This window comes from Armigeres subalbatus, chromosome 2 (genome assembly GCF_024139115.2).
Source record: "Armigeres subalbatus isolate Guangzhou_Male chromosome 2, GZ_Asu_2, whole genome shotgun sequence".
Classification (NCBI taxonomy): Eukaryota; Metazoa; Arthropoda; class Insecta; order Diptera; family Culicidae; genus Armigeres; species Armigeres subalbatus.
Genome location: NC_085140.1, coordinates 151,986,824 through 152,003,692, shown reverse-complemented (window position 1 = coordinate 152,003,692; position 16,869 = coordinate 151,986,824). Strand labels below are relative to the sequence as shown.

General features: G+C 41.2%; 1 protein-coding gene across 5 annotated transcripts in view; it reads left to right on the top strand.

Moving 5' to 3' along the window:
* Positions 1-16,869, top strand: part of LOC134211033 (glutamate-gated chloride channel) — a 538,835-nt gene that overhangs the window by 441,747 nt on the left and 80,219 nt on the right. For all 5 annotated transcript variants that reach the window (XM_062687560.1, XM_062687563.1, XM_062687564.1 and 2 more), the window contains one exon: positions 5,403-5,617. In XM_062687560.1, the coding sequence (XP_062543544.1) occupies positions 5,403-5,617 (215 nt within the window). The remainder of the gene's footprint in view (positions 1-5,402; positions 5,618-16,869) is intronic.

Sequence of the window (16,869 nt, the reverse complement as noted above, 5' to 3'; positions counted from 1 at the left end):
GAATTTCCTCTGGAAATTCGAATGAATTTCCTCTGGAAATTCGAATGAATTTCCTCTGGAAATCCGAATGAATTTCCTCTGGAAATTCGAATGAATTTCCTCTGGAAATTCGAATGAATTTCCTCTGGAAATTCGAATGAATTTCCTCTGGAAATTCGAATGAATTTCCTCTGGAAATTCGAATGAATTTCCTCTGGAAATTCGAATGAATTTCCTCTGGAAATTCGAATGAATTTCCTCTGGAATTCGAATGAATTTCCTCTGGAAATTCGAATGAATTTCCTCTGGAAATTCGAATGAATTTCCTCTGGAAATTCGAATGAATTTCCTCTGAATTCGAATGAATTTCCTCTGGAAATTGAATGAATTTCCTCTGGAAATTCGAATGATTTTCCTCGGGAAATTCGAATGAATTTCCTCTGGAAATTCGAATGAATTTCCTCTGGAAATTCGAATGAATTTCCTGAGGAAATTCGAATGAATTTCCTTTGGACAATTGAATAAATTTTCTCTAGGAATTCGAATGAATTCCCTCTGGAAATTCGAAAGAATTTGCTCTGGAAATTCGGAAGAATTTCCTCTGGAAATTCGGAAGAATTTCCTCTGGAAATTGGAAAGAATTTCCTCTGGAAATTCGGAAGAATTTCCTCTGGAAATTCGGAAGAATTTCCTCTGGAAATTCGGAAGAATTTCCTCTGGAAATTCGAATGAATTTCCTCTGGAAATTCGAATGAATTTCCTCTGGAAATTCGAATGAATTTCCTCTGGATTTCGAATGAATTTCCTCTGGAAATTCGAATGAATTTCCTCTGGAAATTCGAATGAATTTCCTCTGGAAATCCGAATGAATTTCCTCTGGAAATTCGAATGAATTTCCTCTGGAAATTCGAATGAATTTCCTCTGGAAATTCGAATGAATTTCCTCTGGAAATTCAATGAATTTCCTCTGGAAATTCGAATGAATTTCCTCTGGAAATTCGAATGAATTTCCTCTGGAAATTCGAATGAATTTCCTCTGGAAATTCGAATGAATTTCCTCTGGAAATTCGAATGAATTTCCTCTGGAAATTCGAATGAATTTCCTCTGGAAATTCGAATGAATTTCCTCTGGAAATTCGAATGAATTTCCTCTGAATGAATTTCCACTGAATGAAATTCCTCTGGAAATTCGAATGAATTTCCTCTGGAAATTCGAATGAATTTCCTCTGGAAATTCGAATGAATTTCCTCTGGAAATTCGAATGAATTTCCTCTGAATGAATTTCCACTGAATGAAATTCCTCTGGAAATTCGAATGAATTTCCTCTGGAAATTCCAATGAATTTCCTCGGGAAATTCCAATGAATTTCCTCTGAAAATTCGAATGAATGTCTTTGAAAAATTCGAATAAGTTTCCTCCGGAAATTCGAATTAATTTCCTCTGGAAATTCGAATGAATTTTCTCGGGAAATTCAAATGAATTTCCTCAGGAAGTTCAAATGAATTTCCTCTGGTAATTCGAATTAATTTTCTCTGGAAATTCGAATGAATTTCCTCTGAAAATTCGAATGAATTTCCGCTGGAAATTCGAATGATTTCTACTGGAAATTGAATAAATTTCTACTGGAAATTGAATAAATTTCTACGGGAAATTCGAATGAATTTCCTCTGGAAATTCGAATGAATTTCCTCTGGAAATTCGAATGAATTTCCTCTGAATGAATGAAATGAATTTCCTCTGGAAATTCGAATGAATTTCCTCTGGAAATTCGAATGAATTTCCTCTGGAAATTCGAATGAATTTCATCTGGAAATTCGAATGAATTTCCTCTGGAAATTCGAATGAATTTCCTCTGGAAATTCGAATGAATTTCCTCTGGAAATTCAAATTCAAAATTCAAATGAATTTCCTCTGGAAATTCGAATGAATTTCCTCTGGAAATTCGAATGAATTTCCTCTGGAAATTCGAATGAATTTCCTCTGGAAATTCGAATGAATTTCCTCTGGAAATTCGAATGAATTTCCTCTGGAAATTCGAATGAATTTCCTCTGGAAATTCGAATGAATTTCCTCTGGAAATTCGAATGAATTTCCTCTGGAAATTCGAATGAATTTCCTCTGGAAATTCGAATGAATTTCCTCTGGAAATTCGAATGAATTTCCTTTGTAAATTCGAATGAACTTCCTCTGGAAATTCGAATGAACTTCCTCTGGAAATTCGAATGAACTTCCTCTGGAAATTCGAATGAACTTCCTCTGGAAATTTGAATGAATTTCATCTGGAAATTCGAATGAATTTCCTCTGGAAATTCGAATGAATTTCCTCTGGAAATTCGAATGAATTTCCTCTGGAAATTCGAATGAATTTCCTCTGGAAATTCGAATGAATTTCCTCTGGAAATTCGAATGAATTTCCTCTGGAAATTCGAATGAATTTCCTCTGGAAATTCAAATTCAAAATTCAAATGAATTTCCTCTGGAAATTCGAATGAATTTCCTCTGGAAATTCGAATGAATTTCCTCTGGAAATTCGAATGAATTTCCTCTGGAAATTCGAATGAATTTCCTCTGGAAATTCGAATGAATTTCCTCTTGCAATTCGAATGAATTTCCTCTTGCAATTCGAATGAATTTCCTCTGGAAATTCGAATGAATTTCCTCTGGAAATTCGAATGAATTTCCTCTGGAAATTGGAATGAATTTCCTCTGGAAATTCGAATGAATTTCCTCTGGAAATTCGAATGAATTTCCTCTGGAAATTCGAATGAATTTCCTCTGGAAATTCGAATGAATTTCCTCTGGAAATTCGAATGAATTTCCTCTGGAAATTCGAATGAATTTCCTCTGGAAATTCGAATGAATTTCCTCTGGAAATTCGAATGAATTTCCTCTGGAAATTCGAATGAATTTCCTCTGGAAATTCGAATGAATTTCCTCTGGAAATTCGAATGAATTTCCTCTGGAAATTCGAATGAATTTCCTCTGGAAATTCGAATGAATTTCCTCTGGAAATTCGAATGAATTTCCTCTGGAAATTCGAATGAATTTCCTCTGGAATTTCCTCTGGAAATTCGAATGAATTTCCTCTGGAAATTTTAATGAATTTCCCCTGGAAATTCTCTGAATTTCCGCTGGAAATTCAGATGAATTTTCTCTGGAAATTCTGATGAATTTCCTCTGGAAAGTCGGATGAATTTCCTCTGGAATTCGAATGAATTTCCTCTGGAATTTGAATGAATTTCCTCTGGAAATTCGAATGAATTTCCTCTGGAAATTGGAATGAATTTCCTCTGGAAATTCGAATGAATTTCCTCTGGAAATTCGAATGAATTTCCTCTGGAAATTCGAATGAATTTCCTCTGGAAATTCGAATGAATTTCCTCTGGAAATTCGAATGAATTTCCTCTGGAAATTCGAATGAATTTCCTCCGGCAGGAAAAGTGAATGAATTTCCTCGGGAAATTCTTCTGAATTTCCTCGGGAAATTGGAATGAATTTCCTCGGGAAATTGGAATGAATTTCCTCGGGATATTTGAATGAATTTCCTCTGGAAATTCGAATGAATTTCCTCTGGAAATTCGAATGAATTTCCTCTGGAAATTCGAATGAATTTCCTCTGGAAATTCGAATAAATTTCCTCTGGAAATTCGAATGAATTTCCTCTGGAAATTCGAATAAATTTCCTCTGGAAATTCGAATGAATTTCCTCTGGAAATTCGAATGAATTTCCTCTGGAAATTCGAATGAATTTCCTCTGGAAATTCGAATGAATTTCCTCTGGAAATTCGAATGAATTTCCTCTGGAAATTCGAATGAATTTCCTCTAGAAATTCGAATGAATTTCCTCTGGAAATTCGAATGAATTTCCTCTGGAAATTCGAATGAATTTCCTCTGGAAATTCGAAAGAATTTCCTCTGGAAATTCGAAAGAATTTCCTCTGGAAATTCGAAAGAATTTCCTCTGGAAATTCGAAAGAATTTCCTCTGGAAATTCGAAAGAATTTCCTCTGGAAATTCGAAAGAATTTCCTCTGGAAATTCGAAAGAATTTCCTCTGAAATTCGAAAGAATTTCCTCTGGAATTCGAAAGAATTTCCTCTGGAAATTCGAAGAATTTCCTCTGGAAATTCGAAGAATTTCCTCTGGAAATTCGAAGAATTTCCTCTGGAAATTCGAAGAATTTCCTCTGGAAATTCGAAGAATTTCCTCTGGAAATTCGAAGAATTTCCTCTGGAAATTCCGAAGAATTTCCTCTGGAAATTCGAAGAATTTCCTCTGGAAATTCCGAAGAATTTCCTCTGGAATTCGAAAGAATTTCCTCTGGAAATCGAAGAATTTCCTCTGGAATTCGAAGAATTTCCTCTGAAATTGGAAAGAATTTCCTCTGAAATTCGAAAGAATTTCCTCTGGAAATTGAAAGAATTTCCTCTGGAAATCGAAAGAATTTCCTCTGGAAATCGAATGAATTTCCTCTCGAATGAATGAATTTCCCCTGGAAATTCGAATGAATTTCCTCTGGAAATTCGAATGAATTTCCTCTGGAAATTCGAATGAATTTCCTCTGGAAATTCGAATGAATTTCCTCTGGAAATTCGAATGAATTTCCTCTGGAAATTCGAATGAATTTCCTCTGGAAATTCGAATGAATTTCCTCTGGTAATTCGAATGAATTTCCTCTGGAAATTCGAATGAATTTCCTCTGGAAATTCGAATGAATTTCCTCTGGAAATTCGAATGAATTTCCTCTGGAAATTCGAATGAATTTCCTCTGGAAACTTGAAAGAATTTCCTCTGGAAATTCGAATGAATTTCCTCTGGAAATTCGAATGAATTTCCTCTGGAAATTAAGGCCCCTAAGGAGGGCCCCTGAGAAATTCCTGGAAATGGAATTTCCAATCCGAAAATTGCCTAGACCGGAACCGGGAATCGAACCCAGCCACCCTCAGCATGGCCTTGCTTTGTAGCCGCGCGTCTTACCGCACGGCTAAGGAGGGTTCGAATGAATTTCCTCTGTAAGTTAATCTAAATAATATGATGAAATTTAAAGGAAAACTTGAAGTAGATCTAGAGAACGAAGAATTTTTACCCAAAGCCCTTATGATAACAACACTTTTATAAGCAGAATCGATAAGTATTTAATTCCAATCGTATCTGTAATCAGCACTCATGCCATAACATATCAGAGAACTGTTAAACAATGCACCTAATTCCATAAACCAGTCCAGTCTGTCGAACGAAAACACAATACTCAGTCACCGGAACCGCTACATCATCCTGCATAATTCGTGAAACTGTTCATCAAATATTTATCTCTGATATGAGTTTCATCTGTTCTTTTTCCGTTTCAACGCGATTCACCGTGGGCCACCGCCGTCAAACTCCGAATCCGAAACACAATCCAACTGTCTCTTCCCCCGGACCAGGCGTCACGACAATGCTGAATTTTTTCACCACCTCCAACGGTTTCCGCAGTACGCTTCCGGTAGTGTCGAATCTGACGGCGATGAACGTGTGGGACGGCGTGTGCATGTGCTTCATCTACGCCTCGCTGCTGGAGTTTGTCTGTGTCAACTACGTCGGCAGGAAGCGACCACTGCACAATGTTGTATATAGGCCTGGAGAGAATCCAGTAACTCAGGTAGGATACGGAAACAGATCCCTTTCTCCCCCACCCCCAAAAGCCCGATTTCTCAATACCCATGACACACTGCACCGTCGTTGTCTGGGAAAGAGACGTTGATGCCAAATTGTTTCATTTTTGCTTGCGAAATGAGCGAAATGGTATATACGTCACTTTACCGCATTACGGCAACACAGCGGTCCAGTTGTGCTAAAAGTGGAGCTTTCTCAAAAGTTCCATTTTTAGCACGTTTGGATCACCGTGCCTCGCAGAGAAAACACCAAGCCTCAATCCAACACGGATATCAACAATTCCCGATTCGTACACATTGTTCATCTCCCAGTTATAACAAAGTTGCAACCCGCCCGTTCTCGTTTTGTGTTCCGTTCATTATTTCATTTCGCTATCATTTTTTTTTTTTCGTTTTGTTTCTCAGTTTCGTTTAATTTGAATAACTCCTCTGGGTTTTCCCGTGCACCGCCGGCAGAGCAATGGTTTTCATTTGTCACGTGAAGGAAATTGATAAGACCATCCCAGAGCGCGATACTTCGGAGAGTGAGAAAACTGGGTGCAACTTTGCACTTCCGAAGCACGGCACCGACCATGAGCACAATGTGCAAGCAATTACATCATCTGCCTGGAAGTTTCGTTTTTGTTCTTAATGCAATCAGTTGGCAATTACCTTGCACTTCAGTTTCATCTATGGTTTTCGTATTTTCACACTGAATCAACCTCATCATCGTCGAAGCGGAGTTTTCTCCATTATTTGAATGCTGCTTTTGTACAGGTTTTGTTTAGTTTTTCGAGCACTGACGTTGTTTCAGGTGAACGACTGTTTGTTCCGGAACTTGTTTCTGTATACTTTTGTGCATCTATACGATAGCTTCTTTAGGTTTGAAATCTATCTCTCGATATCTGAACGGAAACTATCTTTCTTCTATTGTGTTGTAACGATTCGTCTTTTTTGTGTTGTTCTCCAATGTGTGACGTCAATTATGCGAGAGAATAGAAAATGTCGTGATTGCTTTTCTCGGTGTAATAATTGTCATTGCAAGTCTTGATAGAGCAAGCGTCCGTTACAGCGATAACATCAGCTCACTTATTACAAATAAAAATATGTTTTTTTGGTTCTTATAGAGAAGCTTCATAAAATAAAAACAATTTGAATTTCTTATGAAATAATTCAGAAAGATTTTTTTTTATTTTGTTATGCTCCGTTTTCTAAAAGACTAATCAAAAATGGTCTAATAGTAAATAACTAAAGTTTTTGGGGTACAAGTAGGGAGACGGCAGGTATTTTCGTCTGTTCGTCATAGTCTCGAAAACCAATAAAAGAGACGCTTTTTTGTAAAACTCATGTGTACCAAATCGTAAGCTCAGAAACTCATGTGTACCAAATCGTAAGCTCAGGAGCTCATAAAAAGGCAGATAGAAATTTGAAATGGAATACAACCTGGTTCCAATTGAGTTATTCATGGCATGATTTATGGAAATATTAGGCTATCCATGAGGACATTCAGCGATGGGGGGACTGACAATCGAAATCAAAACAAAGTGTGTATGCAGTTGAAGGCAACTCACTTCTGGTGTAAATCTCGCTTAACAATTTCCTTTGGATTGTTCTGTCAGTCCGGTCAGAGTCTGTCAAAACATCAAGGTAAACAAAAATCGTCAGCTGATCGCAGCTTTCTTATGGATTGCCTTATAAGTGTGTGAATGCAATGTAAATGATCCACCACAGATATAAAATGCGAGGGTTTGGGGCATAAAACTTCCTCCAATGAATGTTATGTCAACAATACGGAGGATGTTCCTAAGATAATCTATTGATCTATATATTTGGCGGCAGAATAATGCCAGAAACTTCTCTAGGAATTTCTCCGAGAATGCTCTCAAATTATTTTTCTTAAATCATTTAACAGGAAATTTAAAATTCAAGTTTCTCTACATGTATTGAAGTAAAATGGAAAAAATAAATGTCTTGAGAAAATTTCTTTACCATTTCCCCCAAGCATTTCTCTAGGAATGAATCCATAGTTTTTCTCAATAATTTTTACAGGAGGAAGGTATTCTTAGTGAAAATTGTTCTATTATTGTTAAATTCGGCGAAATTTCTTATCCATGAGCCTCTTTGAGGGATGCTTCCGAACCTCTTGTAAGGAGGCTTCCGAGCCTCTTGTGAGGAGGCTAACGAGCTTCTTGAAAGGAGGATTCCGAGCCTCTTGAAAGGAGGCTTCCGAGCCTCTTGAAAGGAGGCTTCCGAGCCGCTTGCAAGGAGGCTTCCGAGCCTCTTGAAAGGAGGCTTCCGAGCCTCTTGAAAGGAGGCTTCCGAGCCTCTTGAAAGGAGGCTTCCGAGCCTCTTGAAAGGAGGCTTCCAAACTCTCAAAAGGAGGCTTCCGAGCCTCTTGAAAGGAGGCTTCCAAACTCTCAAAAGGAGGCTTCCGAGCCTCTTGAAAGTAGGCTTTCGAGCCTCATGAAAAGAGGCTTCCGAGCCTCTTGAAAGGAGGCTTCCGAGCCTCTTGAAAGGAGGCTTCCGAGCCTCTTGGAAGGAGGCTTCCGAGCCTCTTGAAAGGAGGCTTCTGAGCATCTTTAAAGCAGGTTTCCGAGGCTCTTGAAAGGAGGCTTCCAGGCCTCTTGGAAAGGAGGCTTCCGAGGCCTCTTGAAAGGAGGCTTCCAGGCCTCTTGAAAGGAGGCTTCTGAGCCTCTTGAAAGGAGGCTTCCGAGCCTCTTGAAAGGAGGCTTCCGAGCCTCTTGAAAGGAGGCTTCTGAGCCTCTTGAAAGGAGGCTTCCGAGGCCTCTTGAAAGGAGGGCTGAGCCTCTTGAAAGGAGGCTTCCAGGCCTCTTGAAAGGAGGCTTCGAGCCTCTTGAAAGGAGGCTTCCAGGCCTCTTGAAAGGAGGCTTGAGCCTCTTGAAAGGAGGCTTGAGGCCTCTTGAAAGGAGGCTTCCGAGCCTCTTGAAAGGAGGCTTCCGAGCCTCTTGAAAGGAGGCTTCCGAGCCTCTTGAAAGGAGGCTTCCGGGCCTCTTGAAAGGAGGCCGAGCCTCTTGAAAGGAGGCTTCCGAGCCTCTTGAAAGGAGGCTTCCGAGCCTCTTGAAAGGAGGCTCTGAGCCTCTTGAAAGGAGGCTTCCGGGCCTCTTGAAGGAGGCTTGAGCCTCTTGAAAGGAGGCTTCTGAGCCTCTTGAAAGGAGGCTTCCGGGCCTCTTGAAAGGAGGCTTCCTGAGCCTCTTGAAAGGAGGCTTGAGCCTCTTGAAAGGAGGCTTCCGAGCCTCTTGAAAGGAGGCTTCCTGAGCCTCTTGAAAGGAGGCTTCCAGGCCTCTTGAAAGGAGGCTTCTGAGCCTCTTGAAAGGAGGCTTCTGAGCCTCTTGAAAGGAGGCTTCCTGAGCCTCTTGAAAGGAGGCTTCCGAGCCTCTTGAAAGGAGGCTTTGAGCCTCTTGAAAGGAGGCTCTGAGCCTCTTGAAAGGAGGCTTCCAGCCTCTTGAAAGGAGGCTTCCTGAGCCTCTTGAAAGGAGGCTGGAGCCTCTTGAAAGGAGGCTCTGAGCCTCTTGAAAGGAGGCTTCTGAGCCTCTTGAAAGGAGGCTTCCGGGCCTCTTGAAAGGAGGCTCTGAGCCTCTTGAAAGGAGGCTTCCGAGCCTCTTGAAAGGAGGCTTGAGCCTCTTGAAAGGAGGCTTCCGAGCCTCTTGAAAGGAGGCTGAGGCCTCTTGAAGGAGGCTTGAGCCTCTTGAAAGGAGGCACCGGGCCTCTTGAAAGGAGGCTTGAGGCCTCTTGAAAGGAGGCTTCCGAGCCTCTTGAAAGGAGGCTTCCAGGCCTCTTGAAAGGAGGCTGAGGCCTCTTGAAAGGAGGCTTCCTGAGCCTCTTGAAGGAGGCTTCGAGCCTCTTGAAAGGAGGCTTCCGGAGCCTCTTGAAAGGAGGCTTCTGAGCCTCTTGAAAGGAGGCTTGAGCCTCTTGAAAGGAGGCTTCTGAGCCTCTTGAAAGGAGGCTTCCAGGCCTCTTGAAGGAGGCTCTGAGCCCTCTTGAAAGGAGGCTTCCGAGCCTCTTGAAAGGAGGCTTCGAGCCTCTTGAAAGGAGGCTGAGCCTCTTGAAAGGAGGCTGAGCCTCTTGAAAGGAGGCTTCCGGGCCTCTTGAAAGGAGGCTTCCTGAGCCTCTTGAAAGGAGCCTTCCGGGCCTCTTGAAAGGAGGCTTCTGAGCCTCTTGAAAGGAGGCTTCCGAGCCTCTTGAAAGGAGGCTTCCGAGCCTCTTGAAGGAGGCTTCCAGGCCTCTTGAAAGGAGGCTTCCGGGCCTCTTGAAAGGAGGCTTCCTGAGCCTCTTGAAAGGAGGCTTCCAGGCCTCTTGAAAGGAGGCTTCCGGAGCCTCTTGAAAGGAGGCTTCCTGAGCCTCTTGAAAGGAGGCTTCTGAGCCTCTTGAAAGGAGGCTTCTGAGCCTCTTGAAAGGAGGCTTCCTGAGCCTCTTGAAAGGAGGCTTCCGAGCCTCTTGAAAGGAGGCTTCCGAGCCTCTTGAAAGGAGGCTTGAGCCTCTTGAAAGGAGGCTCTGAGCCTCTTGAAAGGAGGCCTGAGCCTCTTGAAAGGAGGCTTCCTGAGCCTCTTGAAAGGAGGCTTGAGCCTCTTGAAAGGAGGCTTCCTGAGCCTCTTGAAAGGAGGCTTCCAGGCCTCTTGAAAGGAGGCTTCCTGAGCCTCTTGAAAGGAGGCTTCTGAGCCTCTTGAAAGGAGGCTTCCGGGCCTCTTGAAAGGAGGCTCTGAGCCTCTTGAAAGGAGGCTTCCTGAGCCTCTTGAAAGGAGGCTTCTGAGCCTCTTGAAAGGAGGCTTCCGAGCCTCTTGAAGGGAGGCTTCCAGGCCTCTTGAAAGGAGGCTTGGAGCCTCTTGAAAGGAGGCTTCCGAGCCTCTTGAAAGGAGGCTTCCGAGCCTCTTGAAAGGAGGCTTCCGAGCCTCTTGAAAGGAGGCTTCCGAGCCTCTTGAAAGGAGGCTTCCGGGCCGGTAGAGAGGCGGGTTGCGAGCGTGTGGAGAGCAGGGTGGCGGCCGTCTCGAAAGGAGGCTTCCGAGCCTCTTGAAAGGAGGCTTCCGAGCCTCTTGAAAGGAGGCTTCCGAGCCGCTTGAAGGGTGGCTTCCGGGCCTCTTGAAAGGAGGCTTCCGAGCCTCTTGAAAGGAGGCTTCCGAGCCTCTTGAAAGGAGGCTTCTGAGCCTCTTGAAAGGAGGCTTCTGAGCCTCTTGAAGGAGGCTTCCAGGCCTCTTGAAGGAGGCTTCTGAGCCTCTTGAAAGGAGGCTTCCTGAGCCTCTTGAAAGGAGGCTTCCGGGCCTCTTGAAAGGAGGCCTCCGAGCCTCTTGAAAGGAGGCTTCCGAGCCTCTTGAAAGGAGGCTTCCGAGCCTCTTGAAAGGAGGCCCCTTGAAAGGAGGCTGACGAGCCTCTTGAAAGGAGGCTTCTGAACCTCTTGAAAGGAGGCTTCCGAGCCTCTTGAAAGGAGGCTTCCGAGCCTCTTGAAAGGAGGCTTCCGAGCCTCTTGAAAGGAGGCTTCCGAGCCTCTTGAAAGGAGGCTTCCAAACCTCTTGAAAGGAGGCTTCCGAGCCTCTTGAAGGAGGCTTCCGAGCCTCTTGAAAGGAGGTTTCGAGGCCTCTTGAAAGGAGGCTTGAGCCTCTTGAAAGGAGGCTTCCGAGGCCTCTTGAAAGGAGGCTTCCAGGCCTCTTGAAGGGAAGCTTCCGGGCCTCTTGAAAGGAAGCTTCTGAGCCTCTTGAAAGGAGGCTTCTGAGCCTCTTGAAAGGAGGCTTCCTGAGCCTCTTGAAAGGAGGCTTCTGAGGCCTCTTGAAAGGAGGCTTCCTGAACCTCTTGAAGGAGGCTTCCAAACCTCTGGAAGGAGGCTTCCAAGCCTCTTGAAAGGAGGCTTTTGAGCCTCTTGAAAGGAGGCTTTCGAGCCTCTTGAAAGGAGGCTTCCGAGCCTCTTGAAAGGAGGCTTCCGAGCCTCTTGAAAGGAGGCTTCCGAGCCTCTTGAAAGGAGGCTTCCGAGCCTCTTGAAAGGAGGCTTCCGAGCCTCTTGAAGGAGGCTTCCGAGCCTCTTGAAAGGAGGCTTCTGAGCCTCTTGAAAGGAGGCTTCCGAGCCTCTTGAAAGGAGGCTTCCGAGCCTCTTGAAAGGAGGCTTCCGAGCCTCTTGAAAGGAGGCTTCCGAGCCTCTTGAAAGGAGGCTTCCGAGCCTCTTGAAAGGAGGCTTCCGAGCCTCTTGAAAGGAGGCTTCCGAGCCTCTTGAAAGGAGGCTTCCGATCCTCTTAAAAGGAGGCTTCCGAGCCTCTTGAAAGGAGGGTTCCGAAAAATGATCACGAAAGGTGTCATTTTGTTGCAAGGCACAATAATGTTCGCAACATTTATACAGTCGACTCTCTTCATCTCGATATCGAAGGGACCATCAAGATAGGAAGAGATCAAAGAATGGAAGAAGCATTGAAATGGATACTAGATCGAAAAATGCTCGTTGCTATGAAAAACGACAACAAAACAAATGTCATTTCTTGTTTTTGACGGCTTTGTTATTGCTCAAAGATGATCTAGTAGTCATAAAATTTGAACATATCGACATAAGGAGAGAGAATCCTAAACAAAATATGAACAGAACACATTGAGATAGAGGGATATCACGATATGGAGGTTATCGTTTTCTAAAACAATAATTCCTTAGCAGGGATTGAATCCAAAAGAAAATGAAAAAGGCTCTCACATCTTCATTAGACTGGCCCAGGAAACAAAAAGTTGTCGAATTCTACGGGGCACCCCCCAGGATTGTGCCTTTGGGTGAGAAAATCAATCTCTGAAAATTTCAGCTCAATCGCTTGTTGCATAAGCTGGCGCAATTGATTTGAAGTTTGTATGGTGGTTTCAGCCAAAATGCATAGGAAAATACACCTCCGTCACTCTTTTGTTCAGGAAATTTGTTCGGTATGCCCGATTGAGCTCAGAATTGCAACAAAGGCAGTTGATATGTTAAAAATCAATTCCACGTCGTGATTTTTTTCCAACACGATCGAAGGCGTACAACTCAGGATACAGGGGTCATTTTAATGTGAACAAATTCAGCTTGGTTTATGTAGTCCTATTATAATAACATGCAATGCATGCTGTATCTTTAATTTATTTAAAAAAAAAAATTTAAAACCTGTCTTGTTGTACGGATAATTTGCAGACACCCTGTAGCATACCGTGAGAGACGTTTTTTTTTTTTTTTTATTCCTTTCTTTATTTGGTAGGCACTCTGTGTTACTTAACCGCTACTGTGCCGAGATCTACTGTGGTATTCTGCTGCCAGAATCCACACAGAATCTATTTTTAGATTTTCCATTATTCATTGTTGTTGTCGTTGCTGGTCCATCTCACCGTGAGTCCATTGTGTGCATTTGTCCGTGTCGTGAATCCAATGATCGTTGCGCATTGTTCGGTTGCCATTTATCCAGGTACGGTGGAGGAATGCCTCCGAGAAGAACAATTTGTCAGTCGTCATCAGGCAGTCGTAACGGTATGGGCGCTCCCCAATACGCCACCGTATAGGCTACGCATCCGGCGACTGACGAGGGTTTGGTGGAGGGGCTGGGAATCGAACCCATGACCATTCGCTTGTAAAGCGAACGTGTAGCCAACTACGCTACGGGACCCCCCTATGAGAGACGTTTTGTCATGATGATTTCATTTTGTAATTGTCATCAGATTATCATATAGTAGTCTGTACGACTAGATAAGTCGAAGACGTAATAAATAAATAAAATAAATAAATAAAGAACTGATTTAGAAGGCTATACATCATGATAAATTTCTTTTAAAAAGCTACAAACGCAAATAATTGACAGTGATTTCTGCCATCCCTGTTCCTTAATTTAGCTTAGCTTTGCTTAGACTGACTGTACATGTCAATTGTTGCTACTCCGTGATTGATCAGAACAGGTGGAAATTGCATAAGGATCCAAATGAATGTAGGTTGGGAAAGACCACCTATTCTTGATGTACACGTTTCTCAGTCAGTTGGGAAATGAGAGGAATATTAGTGTGTAGTTATTGTTGTTACTAGAGACCGAGAATATCTCTGCATCTCCACAACTACCACGGAAAGGAAGTTGTGTTAGTTGGTTAGGGTGACTAAACCGAAACATAGATCGAGGGTTCATCAAGACAAGTGATATGGACCATGCCACATGTTTTAATGGGAACGAGGCTGGAATTGAACCCACGTCCTCCTGCTTGTAAGGCAGAAGCGGTAGTAACTAGACCACCGAGTTCTTCATGAAGTTTTCTAAAACAATAATTCCGCTAGATAATTAATTTGGTATCCTAAATAATCTCGGAATTATTAAATTAAATTATAATTACAGCCATCATAAACCTCGCCATCTGTGCCTCACATTTCCTACACCCAGTCAGTTTGATGAATCGCAAATCAATAACCATCTTTTATTAATAACGCGCTCAATCTAAATATTGTTTCCAGCTGGTCGAAAGCGTCAATCGTCTTACACTTTCCACTCCAGTCTGTCATTTCGTCCTTCATACTACCAGAGTTATTGTCTTTCTCTCCATAGCCGCCAACCCATCGTCATCATGGACGGCGCAATGGCATTTCCGTGTGGGTTGCCTTTTGAGAACACGTGCACAGGTGCGGCAGTTGTTGATTGGCAGAATGGATTGGGCATTCCGAGTATATTGGGCCCGTTAGCCGATAAGGTTCATGGAGGTTAAGATTTATGGAAATCCATATGTCTCATTCTCGTGGCTGTGATGTCACATCTACAGGTTTTAGCTATAAATAAAAAATGAATTAGTCTTTACAAGATTTTCGTTAAGAATCCTCATTTTGTTTGGTCATGAATGTCTATTTAGGAAGGCAATCATAAAATTTGAGATAAAATTCAATGGAGTGTTAATCAATATTTGTAACAGACTTACAATGTGCAACTTTTATAGTGTGTATGAATAACGACCAAAAACAGAGAAAAAAGTTGTCCTAAAAGACGATCAAGAGGATAGTTTGTGTATTTTGTCCAAAGGCTTAAAAATAGCTAATTGTATTTAATTTATGTTCTGTTTATTTTGATTTTGATTGAATTATTATCCAATCACGCTTCGGAAGCCTTATATCGTGAAATCAGAACGATGAGTTCGATGTCACATAACAAAACGAAAATACATGCCTATCTTTGGATCACAACAGCAAGCATGTACCAAAAGCATATCAATAATACAATAAACATATAATAACTATGAACACGATGTTGAGAAAATTTTCTTGATTGGCATTTCTATATTAGTTGAATCCGATGAGTAAATGTTGCTAGGAAGCTAAAACCTATGTGTCTTTTTGAGTAGGCCAATACTAACGTGATATCTTTATTATTTCGAATGGTGGTTGGATGTGTCAATCATGATTTAAACTGCTGTAAAGTAGAAATACAGAAATATAGTGTTCATATCTTTTAAAAGGTTATTGATCCAACCCATCTACTGTGCTCCGAATGCATAATTCATTTCGATTTAGCGGATATAAAAGTATGTATTGCAGAAAAAACACATACCTTATGAAATACGAAGCAAAAGAATGGAAAGTATACATCGAATTCAAGAGAAACCTTTAGCTCTTCACTCATTTTTGTTGTTGCTAAAAATGAGCTTTTACTGCCACTACTGTGGAAGACCAGACAGACATGTATGTAGTGATTGCGATAGACGCTGGTGCATTATTTTAAATTTTTAAGAAATGAATACTCCCGTTCTATCAGAAATACCAAAGAGAAATAAACTAAAAAAGAGGTGTCGTATTCGAACTCTTTTTTTCTCGACCGAATGGCCAAATGAATAACACTCCTGCGGAAGGAATGCACCACACTACCGTTCGTCTCAAAATTAGTCAATAGACTGATGACACATTCAAATTTTCATCTCCTTGAACCGGCTAGCTTCGTTCATCTCGAGCACTCCTTGTCCCTTTCACACATTTACTTGCAGCCTTTTTTTTTCACAGCCGATAATTTTCAGTACCACTCTTTCATTCATACACACAATCAAATTTCACTGTCATCATCAATGGGCATCTCTCATTGAAAGAGCTTACATGGCTTACAATATATTGTTGGTCGCGAAAAGGAAGAACAACGCTAAAACTGATTCAGTTAAATCTGTATTAAATTGAACAATGTCAACACATTTCAAAATAATGCACCAGCGTCTATCGTAATCACTACATCTTGGCCTTCGATTTGTATTGGTTTTGAATTGGATTTAGATTGGACTTGGATTCAATTTGGAATTGATTTAGATTGCATTTGGTTTGGACTTTGAATTTGAATGGGATTTGCATTGGATTTGAATTCGGATTGGATTTGAATTGGTTTTGAATTGAATTTGTATTGGATATGAGTTGAATTTGGACTGGGTTTAGATTGGATTTGTAATTTGGTTTGGATTGATTTTGGATTTACTTTTATTAGATTCGGATATTTTTCCTTTGATTTGGATCTTATTTAAATTGGAATGGACAGAATTTGGATTGGATCTGAATTTGAATTAGATTGGATTTGGATTATTTTTCAATGGATTTGGATAAACTTTTTTACTTGGATCTGATTTTAAATGGAATTGGATTGGGTTTGAATTCGAATTGGATTTGATTTGAATATCGTTTTATTTTCGATTTTCGTGTGCTTAGGACTGAACGTTTATTGGATTTGAAATGGTTTTGTATGAAAATTGAATCTAGACTGGGATTTGAATTGAATGTAGATTTGTGTTTGATTTGGTTTGTTTTTGGATGTGGAAACACTTTGAACTTGATGTAGATTGGATTTGAATTTAATTTGGATTGTATTGGATTTGGATTGGACTTGGATTGAGTTTGTTTATTAGGATATTATTAGTTTTGAATTGGACTTGGATTGAAATTAAATTGGATTTGATTTGGAGTTGGATTTAGATTGGACTTGGATTCAATGTGGATGTGATTTAGCTTGCAGTTGGAATGTATTTGGATTACAGTTGAATTGAATTCAAATTAGATTTGGATTGGGTTTGAGCTCTATTTGGGTTGGATTTGGATTTTGCATGCCTTGAATTGGATTTGGATTGGACTTGGATTGAATTCTAATGGAGTTTTGACTGGATTTCGATTCGGATTGGATTTGTAATGGTTTTGAATCGAATTTGTATTGGAGATGAGTTGAATTTGGACTGGGTTTGAATTGAATTTAGATTTACTTTAATTGAATTCGGATATTTTTTATTTTTTTGGGTCTTATTTTAATTGGAATGGACAGAATTTGGATTG